The sequence below is a fragment of the Cupressus sempervirens genome, chromosome 10 (assembly GCF_028749045.1).
Source record: "Cupressus sempervirens isolate cs-2001-9-10 chromosome 10, ASM2874904v1, whole genome shotgun sequence".
Taxonomy (NCBI): Eukaryota; Viridiplantae; Streptophyta; class Pinopsida; order Cupressales; family Cupressaceae; genus Cupressus; species Cupressus sempervirens.
This window is the reverse complement of record NC_143127.1, coordinates 377859799-377887092: the sequence shown is the minus strand read 5'-3', so window position 1 is coordinate 377887092 and position 27294 is coordinate 377859799. Positions and strand designations below refer to the sequence as shown.

General features: G+C 35.1%; 1 protein-coding gene across 6 annotated transcripts in view; it reads left to right on the top strand.

The window, feature by feature from the left end:
• The window catches only part of LOC149534251 (uncharacterized), a 286537-nt gene that overhangs the window by 106272 nt on the left and 152971 nt on the right, over positions 1 to 27294 (top strand). For 2 of the 6 annotated variants that reach the window (XM_089806888.1, XM_089806884.1), the window contains exons 9-12: positions 26384 to 26449; positions 26639 to 26741; positions 26821 to 26888; positions 27080 to 27164. In XM_089806888.1, the coding sequence (XP_089663014.1) occupies positions 26384 to 26449; positions 26639 to 26741; positions 26821 to 26888; positions 27080 to 27164 (322 nt within the window). The remainder of the gene's footprint in view (positions 1 to 26383; positions 26450 to 26638; positions 26742 to 26820; positions 26889 to 27079; positions 27165 to 27294) is intronic. The other 4 variants (XM_089806885.1, XM_089806887.1, XM_089806886.1 and 1 more) reach the window with 4 other exon arrangements.

Here is a 27294-nt window from a genome sequence, read left to right as displayed (position 1 = left end):
ACATCTTAGGAATCTTCGTATTGGGCAACTCTAGTGTTACTCTCCCTATGGACTGATTGACTCTAGAAAAGTAGTCATTTTAGTCCATCTCTCTACCATGATTATCTATAGTTCCTTGAAGAAAATTTCTTTCGGATCTTGCTCTCTTTCATTTATGATCTTTTTAATATTTTCAACCATGGAGTCTATGCAATCATATACCTCCACCAAGCGAAGGCCTGTCCATGTCAGCATCAAATCATGCTTAATATAGGCTTAGTTAACCTCAAAATATACTCAACATGATCTCATCAGGAGTCACCTAATATCATTGCCTTAATGGAAGATGCTTTGGTACTATTAGATTGCCTCCATATGCTCCAATTAGCACTGATTATTGTTGAGTTTTGAATCAGAATATATATAAATGCAATGATTTGAGACACAAAACACAAAAATAACAGAGAACACAAAAAATTGTTTTGGTAAAGCTCTCTACTTGAGGGTGAAAATCCCATCCCATAAAATATTGATCTTTTATTGAATTGTCAAAACAAACAATGAGAAAAATCTCTTGCTTATGATTGACGAATTCTAACAATCAATCAAGAAGCCCTATTCACCTTTTTCATGTCCCCTCTTTTAGCTCAGTCTAGCAGAGAAATGTGAGTCAGCTTATTATGGGGTCTTGTAGGCTGACAGGGTTGGATAGAGACCCAATATGGTTATTCAGTGTTGGGGACTTGATGTTCTGGCAGTTATTGATTAGTTGGGAGACGTTCCTTGTTTTTAGGAGGCAATTCCTACTTTTTAGGAGGTATGATCTTGCCCAGGGTTGGGTCTCCATGAGATTACTCTTTGGGTTAGTTTAAGATGGATAGGGCTTGTTTCCTAAATTTTTAGGAGCATCCCTAGATTTTAGGGATGAGACTGCTAATGGATCCTTGATTTCTGACTTCAGTCATAGATAAGTGACAGGATGATTTTATGGCTTGTGATGTCAGTTGGGCATTTTGTTGCTATTTGGGTTATATTTTTAATATTTCCTAAGTTAGTGTTTAATAATTAAATAAGGCTAAGTTTTAGCCATTTTGGAGTAATAAGGGGTTTTTTGGCCTCATTTGGATGCGCATCCTATGGTGTGATAGCTCGTTGGAAAGGTCTCAAAATTCTCTAAATCTTTCTCTTTGGTCTCAGGGCAATTCAGTGAACAAAATTCTGTCTATGAGGAAAAAGGTCATTTTCTAGTAACATGACTACTTTAAAATAAGAAATTATAACACTTTCACTACACAACGCCACTTGGAGACACTTAGGGTTTGATTTGCAATTGAGAGGGATTATAAGGAGATGGAAGCTTCATTCTATGATCATCTTTTGCATATTTGACAACTTGTTTATGAATTTGCTTTGAATGGGCGATTTCTAGTCTGGGACGCAAACCCTAGGTTAGTGATTGGCTGGGATGTAGCCCTCAACAATCTTTGGCACCGAATCTCTTAGGCATTGTGCGTGGTGATTAAGGATAGAGGCATCAATTCTCATTGGGTTTTCAGCGTGGCATATCATCTTTCCAGTTGGGACGTGGTTCATTGCAGCCTGTGGGATGCCATTTGCAGCAGATACACTACGTGGTGTATAGAGTATTGCTTGTATTCACCTCCAAATGTATGTTGGATTCGAGAACAATCTTTACCTTCTAGTTTGACATCAAATTTGTATGTGAGCTTTGGAAAATGCATTGGATTTATTGCTTGGATCTATAATTTAGACAAATCTGCCTAGTACGGTTTGGAATAATTCTGTTCCCTATTCCTTTCTATGTTGTAAAACGATCAAGACACAAAATGAGTCCAACCTTTCTACACTTTTGTCTAGTTCCGCGAGTGAATTTAATAAACAGGAAAACAAAAATTTAAATTCAGAAAATTACAGCAGTTTATCAAAAGAGATCCATCAGGGATCTTTCAACCTTATGCACGACTTTAACACTTTGGCTATATATAACAAAATGACAAAAAGCCAAGAGCATGTTGCAGATAATATCAATGTTGGGCAGTCTTACAAAGTATATGCATCAATCATATTCAGATCAAAATAAAAAAATAGTTCTAAACAAAACATTGTCTATTTGCCCAAATGATTACAATGAACCATAATACTAAACTCGTCATAAGTCCTTTTTCTTTCATAGATGTGAACCTTGTATCTTCACGAAAACTGAAGAGACATTGTGGAATATGAAAATATTGCTGTTATGAGCATCCTTTTTAATTCTTCAGTGAATTTGTAGTACTATTAACTCCTTGAACTGATGAAAGTCTAAGGCATGAATGAATGACATTTATACTTAGCTGAAAGACACAAAGCCATGTTATATGTAAGGGTGCCATGACATCCTATCTTGGTGGTTAGGAAGGCGAACAAAAAAGAACAACTTAGCCAAGATAAAATACACAACATTATGTCTTTGGCTGAGTGGTGTTGGTAAGCGAATCTCACTGGCAACACACCAAGGGACATGAACAACTTGATAACATGAAGATAGACATTATGCCATATAAGAGAAATACAAATTGACTAGAATAAATAACGATAGAAAGAGAAATAGCTCAAAAAGATGCAAAATAGAGAAATGATAGAACACAAACGAGCTTGATCCAAGAAATGACAGACAAAAATCATCGTAACGAGAACTGTTTTTAATATCCCCTATATGTAATAAATTAATTAAAAAATGTATATTGATCAAACATCAATCTTATTATTAAATAATTAATCAATTACATAAACAATATACATTAAATAAGTATAAATTATTAAATAAATAATTATTAATTAGTAAATAAATGATTAAATATATATCAAATCACATGGATAATTCTTAATTAATAAAAAATGACAATTAATCAATAAAGAAATCATTTTTAAATAAATACTCAGACGATATTGTACATTAACGACAACAAGACAAGGTACGCACAACTGACGTCGAGTACAATATTAGTAATGAACATTACATCAAGATAAAATATTGTTGACTACTGTTTATGTCAGCAAAGGAAATGCAAACCATTGACACCCTTCCCGTCAATGACAACTGTGAAAACCTTATCTAGTCTCTAACTGGTATGTTGATGGAAATAAGAAATGCTTTTGTATTTTGTGTTTTTCTGATTTTTTTGTGTGCTTTTTGAGATATATGCTTTTTTATTGGATTTTTTAAAATATAGATGCTACAAACCAAATTGATAGAAATCAAATACTGAATGGAACTATTACTACCAAGAGTTCAATTGAGCTATTAAATGATGCAAAATAAGAATTGGAAATTAGATGAAAACAATTAAGAACCTGGAATTGTGCATATGATAAGATGGTCTTGATTTTACAGTTGGAAGAGGAATCACAACACTTTGGATATTGTCTAGATCCAACTGCAGGCTTTAAAGTTAGGCCCTTTCTTCCAAATGTAGATCACAATGAATCCTCACAATCCACAAAATAAAATGCTAGTTTAGTATTAAATTGTTGGTCCAAAGCTGGCAAATTGCAAGCCCTGTGAAATGACGTTGGGCCCTGAAATCAATCACAGCAGCACCAACTATTGACACAAATCGCCACAGTCAATAAGTCTACCATTTTGACTTTAAGTTCACGATCCTCATCAATATAAAAGCAATCCTTACGTACTCTTGATTTATAAGTCTTTCTAGGCTTCAACTTCTTTACTCTCTTTAGACATTTAGAAGAATAATGACCTAGTTCATTACATGTCCAACATTAAATTTTTTGTTACTTTTAGGTTCTCTCTTCATAAGTAGGGAAAGTCCTTCTTCAATCTTCTTGTCTTCATCTTCTCTTGTTCGGTTGCTATTGGCATAATCTCCACTTGTACTTGCACTTCTTGTCAACATAGATTTGTCTCTTAGTATGCTGAAAGTAGTTTCCACTCTAGGCAATTCTCCACTCTGTCTCATCCACATTTCAGCTGATTGTAATCTCCCAACAAGAGTCTTTCTTGTAAAATCAGCTATGCAGAGAATAACTTGTTTAATGATCTATGTTATCTATTTGTATGCAAGTGTCAAAGTCTTCAATATTTTCCATACAACTTCATTTTTTGATACTAATTGTTAGAAAGTAAAGTCCATCAAGATAAGTTAGAGGGGGTGGGGATGAAATAGTTATGCAATTAAAACAATTCTCAATATCCTTATTAATTCTAAAACATGTGAATAATAGATGCAACAAACATAGAAAGATAACCATACGCAATAACACCAGATTTGTTAACTAGGGAAACCCTTGATTAGAGGGAAAACCTCGGTGGGAATGATGCCCACAAGATGATGTACTAATATAAAAGTTCCTTATGAAAGGATGAACTCTGTTAGAAGTCAATGAAATACAATTGGTACATATGAGTCTCTGTTAGGAGATTTTGAATCCCTGTTAACGGATTCCAACCCTGTTAGGAGTTGAAAGGAAGACAAATGGACCCACCATTCAAACAACTTAAGTACTATCCTCACTAAATAATACAAGTGTACATCAAAAACTGTCCAATAACAACTTATTTTGCCAAATTCAGTTGCTTGCAAGCTCACTGTGCCTCAACTACACCAATCTCTGCTTTGATCCAAAAGATATTTGCATTCAAGCTCGCATAACACAATACACAATATTTGCATTGGATACCTGTCCACAAGGAAATGAATTTTCCTGTATACCAAGTCCTAAAACAAATTATTGAGTTGGTCTTGAGGCTTTCCTAATTTACAATAATAATGTATAACCAACTTAAGATATGACATTACATGTCTCATTACAATATTACATTTTTTTTCTTCAGAATTACAAGCAATCTGTCGACTCCTAGTCTTCATAACTTTACACTCACTAATTATCTGATAATGCATTTTTGACCAAAGCATCTTCAACATGTCTTCAACCTCTATCTCAGCTTGCTCAACTAGATTCCATCTCTTTTAGGAGATAAAACTCAAACAATAGTTTCCACTTTCCAGAAACGTTGTTAGAAAGCTGCCTTCACCAAATCCTTCATAACTTTGTTTTGTCTTCATATTTCCGTACACACTCTTAACTGTAGCATCTAGATATACTCTAGATCATAATCCCAAGTGCACATAAGGTGATCTTCAATCCTCAAACCGTGCGGTGCCAATTTGTGTCTGTTACTCTGCCAGTCTTCACAGAATAACAAGTATGTTAACATCAATGACATACTCTATCATGAATGCAACACAACCATTGAATCATGCCTCCAACGCTGATAGGATACTCCCCCACAGGAATACCATCAACATTCATGCTAACAATCTGCACCTTTGGAATTGATGGCAACATAGATGAAAAACATCTAAGGTCTAGGAATACTAAATTTATCTCTTTTGCATCTGCTCCCCCATTCATGCTGGCCATGAATGTCATCAACAATAATGCACAAGGAAGGTGTTCATCTCCCCCATACATCAACATCTTTCAAATCCTCTTCATCAATCAATATGAATCTCTCCTTTAGGAATATCTCTCCATCATTGAATGTATCAGGTATAATAGACTCATCTCTCCCCCAAACGATAATCTTTCATAGGATGGTTTTCATGTGTTATTCTCTCCCAAACATACATACCAAAGAATGTTTTCATGTACATATCTCTCCCCTATTGACATCAATGACAAAGGCATCATTATGTCAATTGTCTAAGAATAATCTGCAATAAGCTCAAGTGTCAAAAGACACTGTTAAATACCAGTAACAAGAATCCTTCATGACTTAGCTCAAACACAGATACTCCTCCATAGGAGAAGCATTAAGGATCCAGTCCTAATTTAGAAATAGTGTTCTTCTACCACTAGACTGATGCAATCATTGCATCAACTACTCAAAAGTAGGTTGGGCATAACCCCAAGCATACCTCTCAAATACTAAAATGTGTCTTTCCCCAAAGGTTTTGTAAATATGTCTGCTGCCTGCTCCTTTGTGCTAACATACTCCAATCTGACCTCTTTCTCAACAACTTTTTCTCTCAAAAAGTGATACTGAATAGATATATGCGTTGTCTTTGAATGTAGAACTAGATTGTTCGACATACTCATTGTACTTGTGTTATCAGAATGTATGATAACAGGCTCTGTAAACTCAATCCCAATGTCTTTTAATATTTGCTTCATCCAAATAATATGATTACAACTATTTGTTGCTTCTACATATTCTACTTCTGTCATATATTGTGAGATATAATTCTATTTCTTGCTTAGCTAAGAAACCAAGCTTACTCTTAAGAAGAATGCTCCACCACTGGTGCTCTTTCTATCTACACTTCCTGCCCAATCCACATCAGTGTACACACAGAGTAAAATCATGTGATGAGTCATACCATAATCCATAATCAGGTGTGCCTTTCAAATATCTGATAATGTTTCTTACTACTGCATAATGTGTCTCTTTAAGATTTGTCTACAATCTTGCCACAATTCCAATTGCATTAGCTATATTAAGTCTAATGTGTCAAATATTGCAATCGACCAATCATAGATCTGTACTTTTTTTGTTCAATAGTAAGGGATTCATTTTTGCTAGACAATTTACATCCAGTTACCATAGGTGTTCCAACAAGTTTACAATTTTAGAATCCAAACTTTTTCAATAATCTTTAAGATACTTAGCTTGTGATATAAGGATACCATCTTTTTTTTGTACAATCTGCAATCCCAGGAAGTATTTCATCTCAACAATAATACTCATTTCAAATTCTTTCTTCATTTCTTTTGAAAATACCATACTTTCTTCATCATTTCCTACAAAAATTATGTCATCCACAAATATTTCAATAATCAGTAAGCCATTGTCATTCTTTCTCAAATACAAATTACTATTAATGTTACCTTTCACAAATCCCAAATTTGTCAAATACTTATCCAATCTTGGACACCAGGCTCTATGCACTTGTTTCAGTCTGTACAATGCTTTTTTTAATTTGCAAACCATATCCTCTTTATTTGTCAAACGAAAACCATTCGGCTGCTCAATGTATACCTACTCTTCAAGTTCTCAATTTAGAAAAGCTGGTTTGACATCCATTTGGTATACTGTGAAATTTTTGTTAGCTATATATGCCAAAAAAATTCTTACTACTTCTAATTTAGCAACATGTGCAAATGTTTCTTTAAAATCAATTCCTTCTTTCTGTGAATAACCTTTACATACTAATCTTGCTTTGTTTCTTACAACTTCACCTTGTTCAATCATCTTGTTTCTAAATACCCATTAGTTCCAACAACATTTTAATCCTTAGGTCTAGGAACCGATTCCCATTTTTTGTTCTTTTCAATTTTCTCTAGTTCTTCTTTCATAGCTTTTATGCAATAATCATCTTTACAAGCTTCATTAGCATTCTCAGGTTCAACTTGAGAAATTAAACGTAGTTTTTCTTGTACCTTGTGTTAATTCTGTAACTTTTTAAAGCATACTGATCTGAGAACAAATCAATTCAATCTGAGATGGTATGATAAATATAGGATTAAGTTGTTTGCATTGTTTCCTTTATAAGACCGGAACCTATCCTTAGGATGTTTGTTTAAGACTAAACTAAACTTAATTGTGTATGTTTGTGATTAAACTTAATCATTCTTAGAAAGTCGCTGACTTCTAGAGGATTAGGCAAATAAAGGACATGTCCCTTGACTCCTATACTTATAGAGGGTAAGGATTAAGTCTAAGAGCACACAAGATCGATACAAGTCTGTTCCTTAGTCATTACTGCCTTCATACGAGTTGCAGAAGTAAAAGACAGAATTCTGATTTACATTTCTAATCCAGTTAATGGCAATAATCTGAAGTTACTCACAGTAAGCTATAAGAAGATAGAGAAGGCAGAATTTAATCTATATTCAGTCTAAAGAATTTGCAGAAACTTTACATGGTATCAGAGCTAGTCAAACCTAGGCTCTACAAAATTCAGTAATCAAACTTTATATATCTAGAAACTATCTCTTATCTTCAATGGCATACACAATTAGACCCGAGGACAGGTTTGATAGGAAAAAAAACTTTGATGCTTGGAAATTCAGAATCATGATGATTCTTGAAGAGAATGATGTAAAACAATTTGTTGATAAAGCATCCAAACAACTACCAGTTGAACCTCATAAATCCATTTGGAGCAAAGGAAATAGGAAAGCAATTTAAATCATATTGGATGGAGTAAAAAATGATATTGTACCCGTGCTTACAAAACATCAGACAAATTTGATATGATGAATGCATTGCTAAATGCATATGAGGTCAATAATGCAACTAGGGTTCTTGCATTAAAAAGACAACTAAATCGCATTCAAATAAAGAAAAGAGAATCAATGAATTCTTACTTCCTAAGGATTGCAGGCATTAGAGATGAACTATCAAGTATAGAAACTACTATTAGTGACACGGAACTAACACTAATGGCGATAGATGGATTACCAGATTCATGGAAAATTTTTGCACAAGGAATAAATGCCAGAGATAAACTTCAAGAAGAATCCAAAAAATTAAAGAAAGGGGGGAAATTGAAAACAGAAAATGAAGAACTTCATGTTCTTAATACAAACTCTTATAAGGGCAAGAAGAAACATTTGAAGAAGAAAAGAGGAAATCAAAAGAATGGAAAACCCAAGAAAGATCTATCCAAAATAAAGTGTTTCAAATGTGAAAAATGTGGACACTAAAGATCTAATCGTCCTGAAAATTCTAAACAAGCAAACTGTACAAATGTTACTAGGGAAGAAGATACCTATGATTCTGAGAATCGTGTATTGTACTTTTAACTATCAAATGAAATTTCAAGTAAAGCATGGATAATTGATAGTGGATCTTCTAGACATATAACAGGATACAAATCAACACTAGACTCTTTATTAGAAAAGGTTAACGGTGAAGTTACCATTGGTGATAATTCAACACATTTCATTGAAGGAATTGGAAATTGCACTTTGAAACTAAAATCAGGAAATTCTCTTCTTCTCAAAGGTGTACTCTACGTACTAGGAACTAAAAGAAATCTAATCTCAGTTACGGCGCTTGAAGATGATGGGCATAATGCTGCATTCATGGACGACAAAGTATTAACTTGGGCAAAGAACTCCTCAATCAAGAAAGTGAAGTTGATTGGTTAGAGAAAAGGATACTTGTATGAATTGAATACAAAAACTAGTTGACCTGTTCAAGCATTCATGAAGCTGTAGACATAAATGAAATATGGTACAGAAGATTAGGGCATCTAAATTTCAAAACCTTATCAACTATGGAGAAGATGGTTACTGGATTACCTATACTAAATAAAGACCACTCTAGCATATGCAAAGGGTGCGCTCTGGGTAAGAATACCAGAAGTCTATTTCATGATAGCACTAGAAAAACAAATAATGTTTTGGAATTAATTCATTTAGATTTATATGGAGCTATGTCTGTTCCTTCTCTTGTAGGATTCTGGTATTATATTTTGTTCATAGATGACTTCTCTAGGAAAACATGGATTTACTTCTTAAAATGCAAAGAATCAGAAGAAATCCTAAAGAGATTTAAAGAATTTAAAACATTAACTGAAAACTTTTCAAGACATAAAATTAAAACCCTTAGAACTGATAACGAAGGGGAATATACCTTAGACTTGTTTAAAAGGTTTTCTAAAGACTCAAGGATTAAGGAGTACACTGTTCCTTATAATCTAGAACAAAACAGGTTAGCAGAAAGAACGAATAGAACAATTATAGAAGTTGCTAGAGCTATGATTTTTGATTAAAATCTAGAATATTATCTATGGGCAGAAGCCTCTTGTACTGCTGCTTATATTCAAAACAGAAGCCCACATTCTTACCTTAGAGATAAAACTCCTGAAGAAGTATTTACTAAGGTCAAACCCAATATAAGTCATCTTAGGATTTTTGGGTGCCTTGTATCTATCCATGTTCCAAAAGAAAAGAGAACCAAGTTAGAACCCTCTAGGAGGAAAGGTATTTTTGTAGGGTATAGCGAAACATCTAAGGCATCTATGATTTTCATACCTAGACAGAAAAGTATTGAACATAGTAGGGATGTAATTTTTGAATAAGATCTAGCATTCAAAAGAGCCCTAAGTTCTAAAGAACCTTCTCCTTTACCTAGTTTTGAAAGAAATAGTGAATCTGGGTCTCAGAGGGAGAGCTTAGAAGAAATTGAAGATGAAATTCAAAATCTAAATCTTGAAGAAACTCAAAATTCAAAGAAAAGACCACTTTGGGCCATTAAAATAGTCGAGGCAGCTCAAGACTTTGCTGCACCTTCCGGAACAGTTAGGGAAAGCAAAAGACCTAAAAGATTCTCTAGTTATACAACAAACATGAGTGATTTATCCAAAACAAAACCAACCAATCCTTCTGATGCTATTAAACATACAGCCTGGAAAGAAGCTATGACAAAAGAATACCAATCTATTATGAAGAATGATGTTTGAGAAATTATTCCAAGACTTAAAGGAAAAATCTGTTGTTTCTTCCAAATGGATATTTAAAATAAAGTATGCTACTGACGGTAGTATTGAGAAGTATAAAGCTAGATTTGTAGCCAGAGAATTTTCTTAGAAAGAAGGGATTGATTATGAAGAGACCTTTGCTCCTGTTGCCAAATATACCTCCGTAAGAGCAGTCTTAGCAATTTTCATATCGAAGGGATGTAAAGTACATTAGATGGATGTCAAAACAACATTCCTAAATGGAAAGATTACAGAAGAAGTATATCTGGAGCAACCTGAAGGATTTGAAACACATGATCCTAACATTTTTGTTTGTAGGCTCAAGAAAGCTCTCTATGGGTTTAAACAAGCTCCAAAGGCTTGGTATGAAATAATTGATAAGTATTTCGCTAGCTTAGAATTCTCAAAGAATGAAACCGATCCAAATTTCTATTATAAAAGAGATAAAGATGATATGGTAATTTTGATACTGTATGTTGATGATTTATTAATGATAGGTGATGATCATCTTGTAGATTAGTGCAAGAAAGATCTAATTAGAGAATTCGAGATGAAACACTTGGGACTCCATTACTTCATACTTAATCAAGGGAAGTATACATCAGACATTTTGAAGAGATTTGGAATGTGGAATTGCAAATCTATGTCTTCTCCAATGGAGACTAATGTACATAAATTTAAACAAGCAGTTGCAGAATCACCTTCCATAGATTCTACTCTCTATAGACAGATGATTGGTTCCCTTATGTACTTAGTAAATACAAGGCCTGATATTTGCTATGCTATTAATGCCTTAGGCCAGTTTATGTGTGAGCCAGAGGAGATTCACCTAGTTGCAGTTAAACACATTATGAGATACTTACAAGACACTCTTAATTTTGGACTCAAATACAATAAGGTTGGCTCAGATTTACACGGATTCACTGACTCAGATTGGGGTGGAAGTGTTAAAGACAGGAAAAGTACTTCATGATGCAATTTCAGTTTAGGATCAGCAATGATATCTTGGATATGCAGAAGGCAACCTTTAGTAGCTCAAAGCTCCACAAAAGTCGAATACATTGCAGCAACAATGGCCTCTCGAGAAGCAATTTGGCTAAGGTAGTTACTTGTGGGATTATTTGGGCAAGCCATGAATCCTACGATTATTCATTGTGATAATTAGAGTTCCATCAAGCTTTCGGTGAATCCAATGTTCAATGACAGGTCCAAACTTGTTGAAATTCCTTACCATTATATAAGAGATATGGTAGACAGGAATTCTATAAAATTAGAATACATTTGCACTGCAGATTAGACAATAGACATACTCACCAAGCTTCTATCTAGAGTAAAGATAGATCACTTCAAGAAAACACTTGGTATGGTTGAATTGTAATCCATTTGTATTCTTTAAATTATTAATAAAATAATTTTATTTGTCAGGCTATTGCTTGTTATGGGCTCCACCATTTGTATTCACTATTTAAGAGGTGGCGATCTCTGAGATAATGAACACTTGTATATAAGACATTATGAGAGATGACAATCTCTTAGAGAATGTGCTAGACAATAGAGTTCTACCGTACGATCTTAGATGAGTTTAAGATAATATCGTGATATTGACATTGCTATGTCAATGAGTCACAATTTGGATAAAGGAAGAATATTATTCTCGAGATTTATCCTGTATTCTGGTAGGTCTTAAACTCAGGATCATGTTGTGATATAGAAATACCAGTATCTATGAGTCACATCTTGGATAAATGAAGACATTAAAATACTCTTTAGATTTATCCTGTACATTGTATTCTTTGCAATACTGTTATCACTAGTATCTGTGATTTCTCATACTACAGGCTTAGTAATATAACATTGTATCATGTGTTCTATGATACCACATGCTAAGGAGATTCAGATAGATATAGAGTATCAAATCTTGCTTGTTCATCTTTATTTATGTTGCTAGATATGATATCTCTTAGTATGATTATCAAGTTAAGAGGGAGTGTTAATTCCGTAACTTGTTAAAGCACACTGATCTGAAAATAGATCAATTCGATCTGAGATGGCATGATAAATATAGGATTAAGTTGTTTGCATTGTTTCCTTTATAAGATCGACGCCTATCCTTAGGATGTTTGTTTAAGACTAAACTAAACTTAATTGTGTATGTTTGTGATTAAACTTAATCGTTCTTAGAAAGTCGCCGACTTCTAGAGGATTAGGCAAGTAATTTTGGAAGAGACATTTCCTTTCTAAGGACATGTCCCTTGACTCTTATTCTTATAGAGGGTAAGGATGAAGTCTAAGAGCACACAAGATTAATACAAGTCTATTCCTTAGTCATTATTGCCTTCATACGAATTGCAGAAGTAAAAGAAAAATTTTTGATTTACATTTCTAAACCAGTTAAAGGCAATAATTTGAAGTTACTCACAACAAGGTATAAGAAGATAGAGAAGGCAAAATTTAATCTATATTCAGTCCAAAGAATTTGTAGAAACTTTACACCTTGTTTCTTGTTATGACTTATTTATCTTTGCTTCCAATGATTTGTTTAACAAGGTGATTCTTTGCTGGATTTTTGGTAGGTGTGACCGTCTCAAATCTAATTTCTGGTCTAGGTTCCAATCTAGTTTCTCTCTGTTCTTCTCTTTGAATTTCAGTTTGCAAGTCAGTGTCAGATTCATAAAACAATTCTTGCTCAACATTCTCCTTGGTAGTTCTTGGATTAGTCTCTTCATCAAAATTATAATCAAGTATCCTTTCCTCAATTCTAAACTTTTCATCAACTCTCACATTAGCACTTTCAACAATAGTCTTAGAGCTTCTGATTAAAACATCTATATGTCTTGCTTCTCAATGAATATCCAAGAAACATACCTTCATCACTTCTTGAATCAAACTTTCCAATGTCATCATCTCTTTTAATAGAGCATTTACTTCCAAAGATTCTAAAATACTTCACAGAAGGTGCATGTCCAAACCAAAGTTCATAAAGTGTCTTACCAGTGCCTTGTGCGATCTGCACTTTATTCATAGTGTATACTATTGTATTCACTGCTTCTCTCCAACAGATTTTTGATACATTTTTTTCAAGCATCATTACTCTTGCTGCCTCTGTTACTGATCTATTTCTTCTTTTTTCTATCGCATTCGGCTCAGGTGTCTTAGGGGCATAAAGTTGTATCTTTATACTATTATCTTCACAAAAATTGTTAAACTCATTTGAAGTAAACTCTCTTCCTCTATCAGATCTCAAGCATTTAATCTTTAAACCAGATTCATTCTCAACTTTACTATTAAATATTTTAAATTTTTTCAAAAGCTTTAGATTTTTCTCTAAGAAATGCAACCCACATCATTCTAGTGAAATTATGAACAAGAATCATAAAATACCTTTCACCATAGAATACTCTAGTCTTTGGAAGACCACTTAAATTTGTGTGCACAATCTTCAATTTCGGTGAAGTGGTAAATTTCTTGCTTGGAAATGAACTTTTTCTCTTTTTCTTTTGTTTTGCCATTACACATTCCTTACAGACCATGTTAGTAGGTTTCACAATCTTAGGAAAATCTCTAACTGCAAATGTAGTGTTGACCTTCACAATGTTATCAAAGTTGATATGACAAAATCTCTTATGCCATAACCAACTATCATCCACCTTAGCAACTAAACATGTCATCTTAGTAGGATTCAATTGAAATACATTGCCTCTTGTCCATGTACCAATACAAATCAGCTTACCATCTTTATCTTTGATAATGCAAGTATTCTCTTGAAACTGCAATAGATATCCCTTGTCAACTAGCTGTGCAACACTCAAAAGATTGTATTTCAAACCATACACAAAATAAACATCATTAGTGTTAGTCTTTCCATCAAGTGTAATAGATCCTTTTCCTTTTATATGACAGGCTGAATTATTTCCAACTCTAACTACTCCATCATAGCTATTGAACTCAACAAACTTATTCATATCTCCAGTCTTGTGGTGTGAACAACCACCATCTATAATCCAATCAGATTTTTTCTTTTCAACTTTTGATACTAATGTTTTTTCTTCTCTAATTTATTTTTCAGGGTTTTCTTCTTTTATAGCAACAAATCCTATTTCATCATTCTCATCATCACTTTCAGTTAAGAAGTCTACCACCTTGACATTAAATTCACCACCGTCATCAACATAAAAGCAATCCTTAGGTATGCTTGATTTATACGGCTTTCTAGGTTTGAACTTCTTTACTCTCTTAGGACATTTAGAAGAATAATGACCAAGTTAATTGCCAGTCCAACACTTATAAATCTTGTTACCTTTAGGTTCTCTCTTCATAAGTAGGACAAGTCCTTCAATCTTTTTGTCTTCATCTTCTTTAGTTCGGTTGCTATTGGCATAATCTCCACTTGTACTCCACCTTTTGTCAACATAGGTTTGTCTCTTGGTACACTGAAAGCAATTTCCACTCTAGGCAATTCTCCACTCTATCTCATCCACATTTCAGCTGATTGTAATCTCCCAAGAAGAGTCTGTCCTTTAAAATCAGTTGTGTAGGGAATAATTTGTTCGATCATTTGCATTGTCTGTTTGTTTGCAGGTATCAAAGTCTTCAATATTTTCCATACAACTTCATCTTTTGATCTCTCCTCCAGAAGTCTTAATTCCTTTAACAATCTCTAATTTTCTACCAAAATAACTTCTTATAGAGTCATCTTCCATCATCTTAGCATCTTGAAATAAACATATCCAACTCTGTAATCTAACATTCCGAGCATGTGTATCACCTTCAAATGTACTTTGCAAAACATTCCAAATTTCATGACCAAGTCTTAAAGATTTTACCTGACCAAATTCAGTTTCAAGAACAGTTGATAATAGTGCTTCCCTAGCAAGCATATTGAACATGAATATCTTTCTCTATTGATTCACAACCCTCAAGATCTTTTTCTTCAATCACAACCTTGCTACTTTTTGTAATTAACTAATATCTCGGACCCGTGCATAGTAGATGTGTCTTCATCATTTTTTTCCAACTATCATAGTTAACTCTATCAAACTTCAGACTATGTTTCTTGAAATGACTTCCCATAGATCTCCTTAAGTTGTTAAGCTTTTCTTTCAAGGAGCTGATGCTTTGATACCAATTGCTAGAAAGTAAAGTCCACCAAGATAATTGAGAGGGGGGGAGGGTTATGCAATTAAAACAACTCTCAATATCCTTATTAATTCCGAAACATGTCAACAATAGATGCAACAACCATAGAAAGATAAATCGCAACCTATATATGTGCACTGCCAATCCTCAATGTGTTGTCAGTAAAAACTATACTGTAGCCGACAGGAGTAGTTAGTGTCCGAAAGGGTGCATGATGGTTGAGTCACCCCTTTGGGAGATATGTACACATCGTCTAAACGGGTAACTCAACCATCACACACCCTTTTAAACACTAACTACAATGCCAGAGATGCGGTAGGAGTGGACTAGTAAGGTGCTTGTAGTGGAGAGCAAAGTTGAGCACCTGACACGAGAGATAGTACAAGTGTATCGGGAGGTGTACTATGCTCTACGTAGGAGTGAGGCAGATCAGGTGGCAACAACGAGGGCTCGAGAGGAGACATCCACCAAATTAGCCATAGTAGAAGCTAGTTTGGTTGCACAATAGGTAGTTTGGGAGAAAGAATAGGCAACACTCGTTGCTGAGAGGGAATCAAAGAAGGCAATATTTGTATATCGTTGGGGGACGCAAAGAGGAAGTTAGATGAAAAAGACGTAGAGCTCCGGAACATTGCTGAGATGATGAAGAGAGCACTAGAGCTGTAGACGCAGGCCAAGGTGGATTTGGATGCCCAGACGCAGCAGGTACACGAGTTGCGGGCACAGTTGAATGAGTTACAGGCATAGAGGACATCTACTACACCAGGGGCGCACCCCTCTTCTTCTTAGCTTTTGTTTTGAGCCTTGACGTACTTAGTAGTTTAGTTGTCTATATTTTGTCGTTCGGAGATTACTTTTCTTTGGGGGGGGGATGATGTTGTCGGTAAAAACTATACTGTAGCTGACGGGAGTAGTTAGTGTCTGAAAGGGTCCCTGATGGTTGAGTCACCCCTTCGGGAGATATATGTACATCATCTGAGTGGAATTATGAAGCATCATTGTAATCATGATTGTATATCTGCTTATATAAATAAAGTACTATTTTGTTCACTGTTACATTCTAGTCTCTTAATGCAATAACTATTTGTTTACCCTGTATGGTAAACTCACGATGGCTTCCTTTATTAAATACAATTTCATTTAATGCAAATACGCTGCTAAATTTATGAACGACACTCTTGATACATACAAAATGACCTCCTAGTTTTGAACATAGGAATCCAGTAAGCTACCAATTCTCTTTAAGCTCTGTCAATAATCTTCAGCATCAAATCGCCTTCGACACAGTTGAAACAGTAAGGAGGAATGACAAATTGTTTTACATCAGCAACAATTTGCAAAACAATCTCATAATAATTCTCAGAACTCCAAAACGCTTAGCCATATAATCAAGAATTAAACTAATATTTCAGGATAAATTTCCCAAACACAATAGGAACACTAAGGACTTCAATAATTTACATCTTAGAAACTGACCCATAACATCTCAGTTGTGGAATCAAATGCATTTCTTAGCTTCAAACCCTTTTAGCTCAGCAAGGGCATTAAAATCAAAATCTTCATAAACATCTCAAAGACAACAAAAACAAATAATCAATCAGATAATCGGATGCTTTTTCCTTCACAATTAGCTCATATTTATAATCACTCGAAGGCATTTGTTTCCCAAACGAAATTTCACTTAAGAAGGTTCACCAACACAACATCACTTTTTTTCTTATGATAACTACAAAGTGCCATGAAAATAATATAAACATTAATAATTAAATAATAAATACAAGCCCAACCAATTAATAGCTTCATTAGGTGATGACCTATTGCTAGTGTCGCCAGCTGCACTGCCGAATATGGCAACTGCTTGATTTTAGACTTACTAAAAGTAGTAAGTTCACAACTGAGACCCCCAAATCACCTTGTCATCCCATTAGGGTTGCTATAATGATCTGACTCCATCGACTGCAAGAGTTCGCCAAAAATGGGGACGTTACAACAACAAATTTTAAGACCAACATCCCTCACAAGGTCACATGGGCATAAATCTTCCACGTATATAGATTATTGTCAGAATTAGTATAACAAACAAACAGTAATTAGAATATGGGTGGCTGTAAACTTATGCAGGAGGCATAGTAAGGGACACATCCCTTATATGAAAGTGGTATATAAAACATCAATAATTAGGGGAAGGAAAGGCGTGGTGGGGGCCAAAATAGAAAATACTCATTCAAAGAGACTCTAAAAAGTCATTTCTCTATCGACAATATTTGTAGTAAATAAGACCAAACACATTTTGCTATATATATTTATATATCAAGTGTTGAAGCTTGAGAACAATTATTTAAATAATTGAGGCACAGTAAGGGACACATCCCTTGTATGAAAGTGGTATATAAATCATCAATAATTAGGGGAAGGAAAGGCACAGTCGGGGTCAACATAGAAAATACTTATTCAAAGAGACTCCAAAAAGTCATTTCTTTATTGACAACACTTGTAGTGAATAAGTCCAAACACATTTTGCTATATATATTTTTATATCGAGTAAGTGTTGAAGCTTGACGCAATGTTCCTTTTCTGAACCTTACCGTTTGTCTAACTATGAAGGGGGAAAATGTCTAATCTGCACGGTGGTATGGTGGAATGATTTTGTCATACGAAGGAACGGATATGCTTGGAATGTTAATGCCATACAGAGGAATGTATATGCCTGTACAGATGAATGGAATGTCGTACGGTGGATTTGGAGGATGGTAGATGGAAGATGGAGATGGAAGATGGCGGATGAAAGTTGGTAGATGGAAGATGGAACTTGCAAGATGGAAGATGGTAGATGGAAGTTGGAAGTAAGATGGCAGATGGAAGTTTGTGGATGGAAGATGGCAGATGGAAGATGGCGGGTGGAAGTTACAAGATGGAAGATGGTAGATGGAAGTTGGAAGTAAGATGGCAGATGAAAGTTGGCGGATGGAAGTTGGTAGATGGAAGATGGCAGATGGAAGCTGGGAGATGGAAAATGGCGAGTGGAAGTTGGAAGATGGAAGATGATGGATGAAAGTTGGGAGATGGAAGATGGTGGATGTAAGTTGGGAGATGGAAGATGGAAGTTGCAAGATGAAAGATGGCGGGTAGAAGATGGAAGATGATGGATGGAAGTTGGGAGATGGAAGATGGAGGGAGGAGTACCGAGTGAAGAGTATGTACGGTCTTGTACAGAAATTGGAAAGAGAATACAAACTCATATACAAATAATATTAGAACACAACTCCACGAGATAAATGCCAAGCATGAATAGATATTGAATACTAATATTCTCCAATTAATACTCACAAACAAAGATGGTGCTCCGATTTTCCAGATCTGAGCAAAGTATTATAGGGAATGAAATAGGGTGAGGGTTGAGTCCGACCGAAACCGGAAAGACAAGTAGAGAAGATCTTTCACTTCCAAAATGGCGAATAGTAGAGAACTCCAACAGGAATTCGCAGTACAAAGAAAATAATCCAAATTGGATACCATCAACTACCTACATGCCGCACATAAATACCCCTTTGGAGAAAAGTTTCGAGAGTTTATAAAAGAGTGCCGACATGGCTAACACCTACGGATAGTTAATATGATTTGGTTCCCTTTATTAATTAAATCAATTAATTAAATAAGTCCTTGTGATATTATTTAATTTTTAGGACCTTTTAATTAATTAACCTAATTAAATCTTTTTTAAAAAATCGGGGACATTACAAATCCTTTCCGTCCAAAGATTGCTTGTCCTCAAGCAATCTGCAAACTCTAGGATCCCAAACCATGCGCGGATACAGATTGCTATATCTGCTAAAAACTCTATGCTTCTTCAAGAGCACATGTGCATAATTGAACTCAATTGGGATGAATAGACCACCACCCGGGCTCCGCTGTGCCAGTCTAATATAAACATTGGTATATCCAAAAACACCAGGATCCCATGGAAGCTAATCATTAAGCACATAGGTGCTTCAATCCAAGACCTTCATTGGATCATGTACACCAATCTCCTCAGGAACCTCACAGTTCATGTAGATCTAGTTGTTTGTATGAGGAAGCCCTTCACATGGAAAAATTATTGTCACGCATGCTTTATGCACAATCAAAGGAAAAACTCCATATTCAACCCATTATGGTTGCTCTTGCAAGGAATCATTGGTAGAATCTCCATGAAGTTGAATAGCCATCGGTAGAGCCTGTTCATTCGGAGGGCCACTTATAGAACCCACATATCCATCAGAATGATCATTGGGTGTTGGTTCGACAATATTTGTGTAGGTATCTTCGTCCAGAATCAATTCCTTCATCTTTGACTCGGGTACCAAATAGATTTTGTCTTTGTGGTAAATGATATTGCCAACCACCTTGTATTTGTTATCTTGCGCTTGACCATTCAATAGTAGGCATGCAAAAGTATTTTTGGACTACTCTACTAAAAGATGTTCCTTCCAATCGACTGGAGACCATATGGGATTGTTGGGTGCCATAGTGTGATCCAAGACTTAAACTCTGAATTCTCCCAACAGGTTGGTAGAATCACCAGCTTTGATTGCGAACCTTACCGTTTGTCTAAGCATGAAGGGGGAAATGTCTAATCTGCACGGTGGAGCAAGATGTCGTACGGTGGAATGACTTTGTCATACGGAGGAACGGATACGCCTGGAATGTGAATGTCGTATAGAGGAATGTATATGCCCGTACAGATGAGTGGAATGTTGTACGGTGGATTTGGAGGATGGCAGATGGAAGACGACAGATGACAGTTGGAAGATGGAGATGGAAGATGGTGGATGGAAGATGGAAGTTGCAAGATGGAAGATGGTAGATGGAAGTTGCAAGTAAGATGGCAGATGGAAGTTGGTGGATGGAAGTTGGTGGATGAAAGATGACAGATGGAAGATGGTGGGTGGATGTAATATCCCTTGGTCTTACAGGTCTAAAATATGCTTTGAGTGACACAAGGAATATTGTCAAATGCTACATGTGCAACCTTCCCACTTGCTGGTCTAATGTTATCAGTTTGATATGTACTTAAAAGTAACTATAGGTGGCTTCTAATGTTTGAGAATCAACACATCAAAATGTAAATTATGCTCTGATACCACTGTAATGACCCTACTCAAATCTGATCCCAAAATGCTGATAAAGGTTCAAGAAAACACTTTGAATACAAGGGTCATATGACTGATAGAAAATTCAATATTCTTTTATGGCTCTTTCCTTCACTTAGCATCAAGAAGAATGCTTGCAAGAAGATTATGATTTGACTAAACAATGACCTAACATGAATGTGCAACTTATTCTGACAATATTCAATGCATATATGTGACTGAAACTACTTGCAATATGCAGTTACAGCAACTAGTAATTTTGACAAACACTTGGGATGCAAAATTATAACATTATTTATGCCAAAAAGAGAACCTATAGCCAATTGACATTTTGTCAAACAATTGGCATGCAAACTAATAAGTTGATCATGAATGAAATGAACACCTACAGCCAACTGGCATTTTTACAAACAGTTGGTATGCAATAGCTGATAAATAATAATATTGAATTGCTCAAATGACACCAGCAACTGTTATCTTCTTAATTGCAATGAAATTTCTAATACAATGCTCATGAAATATGGCCAAGACTTTTTTTTGGCATTTACATAGATTACAAAAATGATAATGCTGGTATAATGCACACCTACAGCTGAAACTTATAACACCTAAAATGCAATGCAAACAAAAGAACTTGGTTGTAGATGGCTGTAATAACTTTCTCCAATGCTATCTTCCTGCTTTGCTTTTTCTGATCTGCTTTTTCACTTGCTTTTTTTCAGATCTGTTTTTTCACTTTGGTTTTTCGAACTGCTTTTTCGGACTTTTTTTTGGATTTTCTTTTTTGAGCTGCTTTTTCAAACCTGCTTTTTCGGACTGCTTTTTCGGCTTGCTTTTTCGGTTCTGCTTTTTCGGCCTGCTTTTTCGAACTGCTTTTAAAAAAAAAATCAAACCCTTTTGAACTGAAGTAGAAACTTCCTCAAGATATGCAATTAAAATTCCTTCAAACAAATCCTCTAGATGTTCGCCCTTCGCCACAGTTATGCTCAGCTTGAGATAGTTGGATACTATCTCCAAAGTGCAACCCTTCAGAAGGTCTTTCACTTCCTCAGTTATGCAATCTCTTGAGAGGTATCATTCTCAAGGATTATGGTGAATATTTGCAGACCTAGATGGTGCCACAAATGCTCAAGAGAAAATGTAGTAGAATTATCAAATCCCCCCCGTCTTCAAATGAGAGGCCAAGCCCTCTATTTATTCACTTTTCTAAGAAGTTACTAAGAACTTTTAGAAGCATCCATTATAAAATCCCATTATAATGCACTTTTATAATTAAATAACTTTATAAAATAAAAGTGCAATCTCAACTTAAAATTATAACATGTAGGCCGCATATAAAAAGTAATGATAAAATAATATCTTCAAGAGCATAATAAGCCATCCAATCCTCAAATAAACGCCAGAATGACTCTCATCACAACCACTAGCCTACGAGAGTCCATGGTAGACTGATCCGGCACGCAAACGATGTCAGCCAAAATGGGGACATTACAGTGGAAGTTGGGAGATGGAAGATGATGGATGGAAGTTGGGAGATGGAAGATGGCAGATGGAAGTTGGCGGATGGAAGATGGAAGTCGCAAGATGGAAGATGGTACATGGAAGTTGGAAGTAAGATGGTACATGGAAGTTGGTGGATGGAAGATGACAGATGGAAGTTGGGAGATGGAAGATGGCGAGTGGAAGTTGGGAGATGGAAGATGGCAGATGGAAGTTGGGAGATGGAAGATGGTGTGTTGAAGTTGGAAGATGGAAGATGATGGATGGAAGTTGGGAGATGGAAGATGGAGGGAGGAGTACAGAGGGTATTGTACAAAAATTGGAAAGAGAATACAAACTCATAATCAAATAATATTAGAACACAACTCCATGAAATAAATGCCAAGCATGAATAGATATTGAATACCAATATTCTTCAATTAATACTCATAGATGAAGATAGTGCTCCGATTTGCCAGATCCAAGCAAAGTATTGCAGGGAACGAAATAGGGTGAGGGTTGAATCTCACCGAAATCGGAAAGCCAAGTAGGGAAGATCTTTCACTTCCGAAATGGCGAACAATAGAGAACTTTAATAGGAATTTGTAGTACAAAGAAATTAATGCAAATTACATACCAATAACTACCTACATGCCACACATAAATACCCCTTTGGAGAAAAGTCCTGAGAGTTTACAAAAGAGTGTTGACATGGCTAACACCTACGGATAGTTAAAATGATTCGGTCCCCTTTATTAATTAAATCAATTAATTAAATAAGTTCTTGTGATATTATTTAATTTTTAGGACCTTTTAATTAATTAACCTAATTAAAATATTTTTAAAAAAAATTGGGGACATTACTCTTGAGAACTATTATTAAAATAATTGATGAATATACCAAAGATATATAAATACATATTTATGGTTAACCATATTCAATCGTATTTACTATTTGGCTCAAAGAAGGAAGGCTGTGATGTTCCATGGAAGGTTTTTCAGAGAATATGAAATGTATTTGATATTGTCCATTAGACGGTATTCAAAAAATGAATAGATATCATTCATACTTATTAAAGAGGATTTGTGTTGCATCACTTGGCTAGAAAGCATTTATGAATTAATGTTGAACAGCCAAATATTATGTCTACATTCTATTAGGATCAGAGGTCATAATATATTCTAATCCATTTAATATATATATTTTAATAATCATAGAACTAGAAATATATACACATATATATCGCTATATATGTGTAGAATTAGAACTGTATGTATATTTTATACATATAGTGGTAATACATGGGATATTACTATTTTATTTTGAGAAGGGAGGACAAAGGTGTTCCTAAGGAGGGGCTTGTGTAAATCCAAACAATAGCATCAATCTCAAGACAAGATAGGGGTTAGTGTCGTAGAAGCCTTGCGGGTAAGATTGAAGATAGGATTTGGGCTTGGACCTATAAACTTTGAGGGATCCCATTGTGTTTAGTCTCTAGGCACCTTGGTTATACACCTAATCCTTCCTTCTGCATGTTGGAATAGTAATAAGGCCAGTATAGATGCAACAAATATACATAGTTAACGTAGTTGGATTAAATGAATGAATAATTCTTTACTTTGATTAAATTGTTGCATCTTTATCCATTTTGGCTTGGACATAAATATTGAATTCGGGTTAAACTGGCAATGGGTCTAATGACTATGCCTAAGCCTAATAGGGGGCATTGCACTGTTGTTGAACAACACAAGTATAAAAGAGCTCTGTCGCAGCTACCAAATATTTAACAATTGCCATTCTAGACAATGCCTATTTAACCTTCACAAGGAGTCTCAAAACAATGTTAGAGACAAAGCAAAACAATGATAAATTAAAATCAGGATTTAAATTACAATTAAAAAATATAGAAAGATTACTAAAGTAAAGTCTAAATTTCTAAAACATGTTTAAATTTTATATAGCTTAACTTACCTTGAAGAGCTCCAATTTTTTAGAGTTGTCTAAATATGGCTTGCATCATATGGTGGTTTGTGATGAACATTTGGATTTGTTGCGTATCTTCATACATTTTTTTTATCCACTCAATCCTAGTGTCAATCTTTTATAGCATTATTTCGAGTGAGTGGACAACACAAGGTGTCCAAAAAATGTGATTTAAGTGTTCCTCAACCAGTAACCCGACAACCCTATAATAATTTGCATTGTCGGCTATTACACAAACAACATTTTCAGGGTCAACTTTCTCAATGGCTTGGATGAGAATGTTTGCAATGAAAGGATCGTCCTTTTCTACCCTTCACAATCCGCAACCTTAAAAAACATTTGCAGTTCTTGTGGACATTGCAATAACATTTATTAATGGATGATTTCTTGCACCTTTCCATCCATTGGATAGTATGGTCACACCTATTTAGACCAATGAATTCTTGATGGGCTGCATGGAAGCCTCTACATGGATCACCTCTCTGTCCAATAAAGTGGGGCACACATTCTCATAGCCTGGGGCCCTTGAACCCTTTTGGAGCCTCTTTAATTAATTTCAACATTTTTTTACCAATACAATGAGTGAACAATAATAAATGACAACCCTTTTGCATAGATGCATCTCACTGTGTCTTTCTCGACAATGTCTCTAGCTTTATTTAGAAATGATATTTCCAAGTGCCTATTTTCTCTGTTATTTTGTCATCGTTTGTTGAGGAAAACTCAACAATGGATGACCTTCTATAGGTGGTTCATTGGGAGAGGAAACTGAAGTAATAGATATTTTGTTTTATTTCTAGACTTTTGGATAGGATGAGAATGTGCAATCCCAGCTGCATCATCTGCTTGTTTTTTCTCTTGAATATATTAGTTCACTATGTGGTTTGGAAGGAGGGTTTTAGGGTAGTACCCCATTACCTCTTGGCTTCCTTGTAAAAAGCTTAATTCATGTTTTGAGGAATAAAGCACATGTTTGCTTTCACTCCACTATAAGAAATACTGCATTCCTCTTTGCAATGACTGCAAATTTGCAAAAAACCGTCCACCTAGAATTGGTTGAACTATTTCCACATATTTCCATAGTGGTGAAGATTTGTCTGTTTTGAAGCGGGAGTTTCCGGTGCAAGAAACACTTTCCATTTTGTAAATCTACAAACAACACAGAAAGCCAGAAACTAAAATGCAAAAAGAAAATAAAGCTAGAGAGGTCATTTCATTTATTAAAAAATGCAATACCACTTTTAAAAATAAACAAAACCCTACCTCTTTTGTTGAAATCTTCCTTTTCAATGTCTTTGAGGAGTTGTCCACACTTCAACCATGCAGGAATAGCTCACAAACAAGCTTAGAGCACACAACAATCACCTGACAACAATACTTCAGAAATGGCAACCAAACAAGACAGTTTAGCAATGGAGGCAAGAAGTTTTTCTTTTCATTCACAAATGCACAAGTGACATACAAAACAACCTTTTTGGTATTTTTAGTGGTCACTTTTAGGGTTGGTGGGTTGAACAGAGCTAAGTTGGCAAAACAACTTTATGCAAAATGGAAAGTGAAGTTAAAGATTACAGAAGCATAATGGAGGAGGAAACTGGAAGTTCTTTCTGAGATATGGGTAAGAGACCAAGGGATGATGGACAAGGATCAAAACTTCCTCCTTTTATCTTGCTTTTGGGCTTATAGCTTACTGAGATAGAGATAGAATCTGTTGAATACAATTTGTAATCGCATGGAAGAATGGACTAACACTATTGGTGCATTTTTCGTAACAAAAATTGTTTTCCCAAATATTAATGCTGAGGATATTACTTAACCTTACTAGGCAAAGATTTGATTCTTTAGGAATTTGAAAATAGGTGCGTTGAGAATTCCATATAAGAAATTTCAGAAGAGAAAAAACTTTGTTCCTTGGGGGTGTGATCCAGGATAAAACTGGAGTACTAGGGGTAAATGGGATGGATGAAATGCTCTCCTACTGCCCCTTCAGGTGCCAAACCAAAAGGATCTGCCTCTGAGATGGTGCCGCAGTACAAGAAATGTATCTGCATGCCATGGAGGTTACATGACTTTCTTAGATATCAATGATAGATCATTTTGTTGTATTTTCAGTAAGTAAATAATACTGAAGTTGTTCTTGTATGTATTTATTTTGTTGACAGGGAGAGATACTTACAAGATATTGTTTCCAGATTTCAAGTGGAGTTGAAGGAAGCAGCCAAATCTAGGTAATGAGTGTGTAAGTAGGCTGTTAAATCAAAGTGACTTCTACGTTGGATTATACAAAGATCATTATATGGGAAACGAATATAGATGGAAGCGATCGTGAACCTTTTTAAAGATGGAACATTGGGTTTCTTTTAGTTTATGTGGCCTGTTAGGCAGTTAGAAGTTTCATTTGAACAAATTTTATTCAGGCTGGAAGGTGCTGTAGTTGCCATTGAACCTTTAAGTGGAGCTGTTCAAATTCTTGTTGGAGGGAGGAACTTTATCGAGAGTGGATTCAACCGTGCAACATTGGTGATGATTTTTAATGCTTTTTTCTGTGTTTTTCCTCTATGCTGTTTTGGGTCACAATTCAGAACATTGTCTTACACAGCAGGCGTTCAGATCGCCAGGATCAACTTTCAAGCCTGTTGTTTTTTTGGCAGCTTTAGCTGAGGGCATGTATGTATCGATTATGTGTTCTAGCTTATTCATAATTTTCTGTCATGTATAACTTACTCCAGCATTTTAATAAATTTAAATGAAAGTATTTTCATGCTTCTTTTACCAACATTGGTCTTTTATCGACAGTAAATCTCTTCCTTCTTAAATTAATTGTCTATTTTATCTGTATGGCTCTTTTATTGAAACAGGACCCGGGCTCATACTCTATTAGATGAACCATACACATTTGGCGGGTTTACTCCAGAAAACTATGATCGAAAATTTAGAGGACGGGTAATGTTCATTTTTTAATATCTTTTACCGGCTACAGTATGGGCATTTAATGTTCACAACTCTATGTTTGTACGAGAAAACTTCTCTCACATCCAGTTTAAAATTTTGTGACCCAGAAGCATTTAGCAGA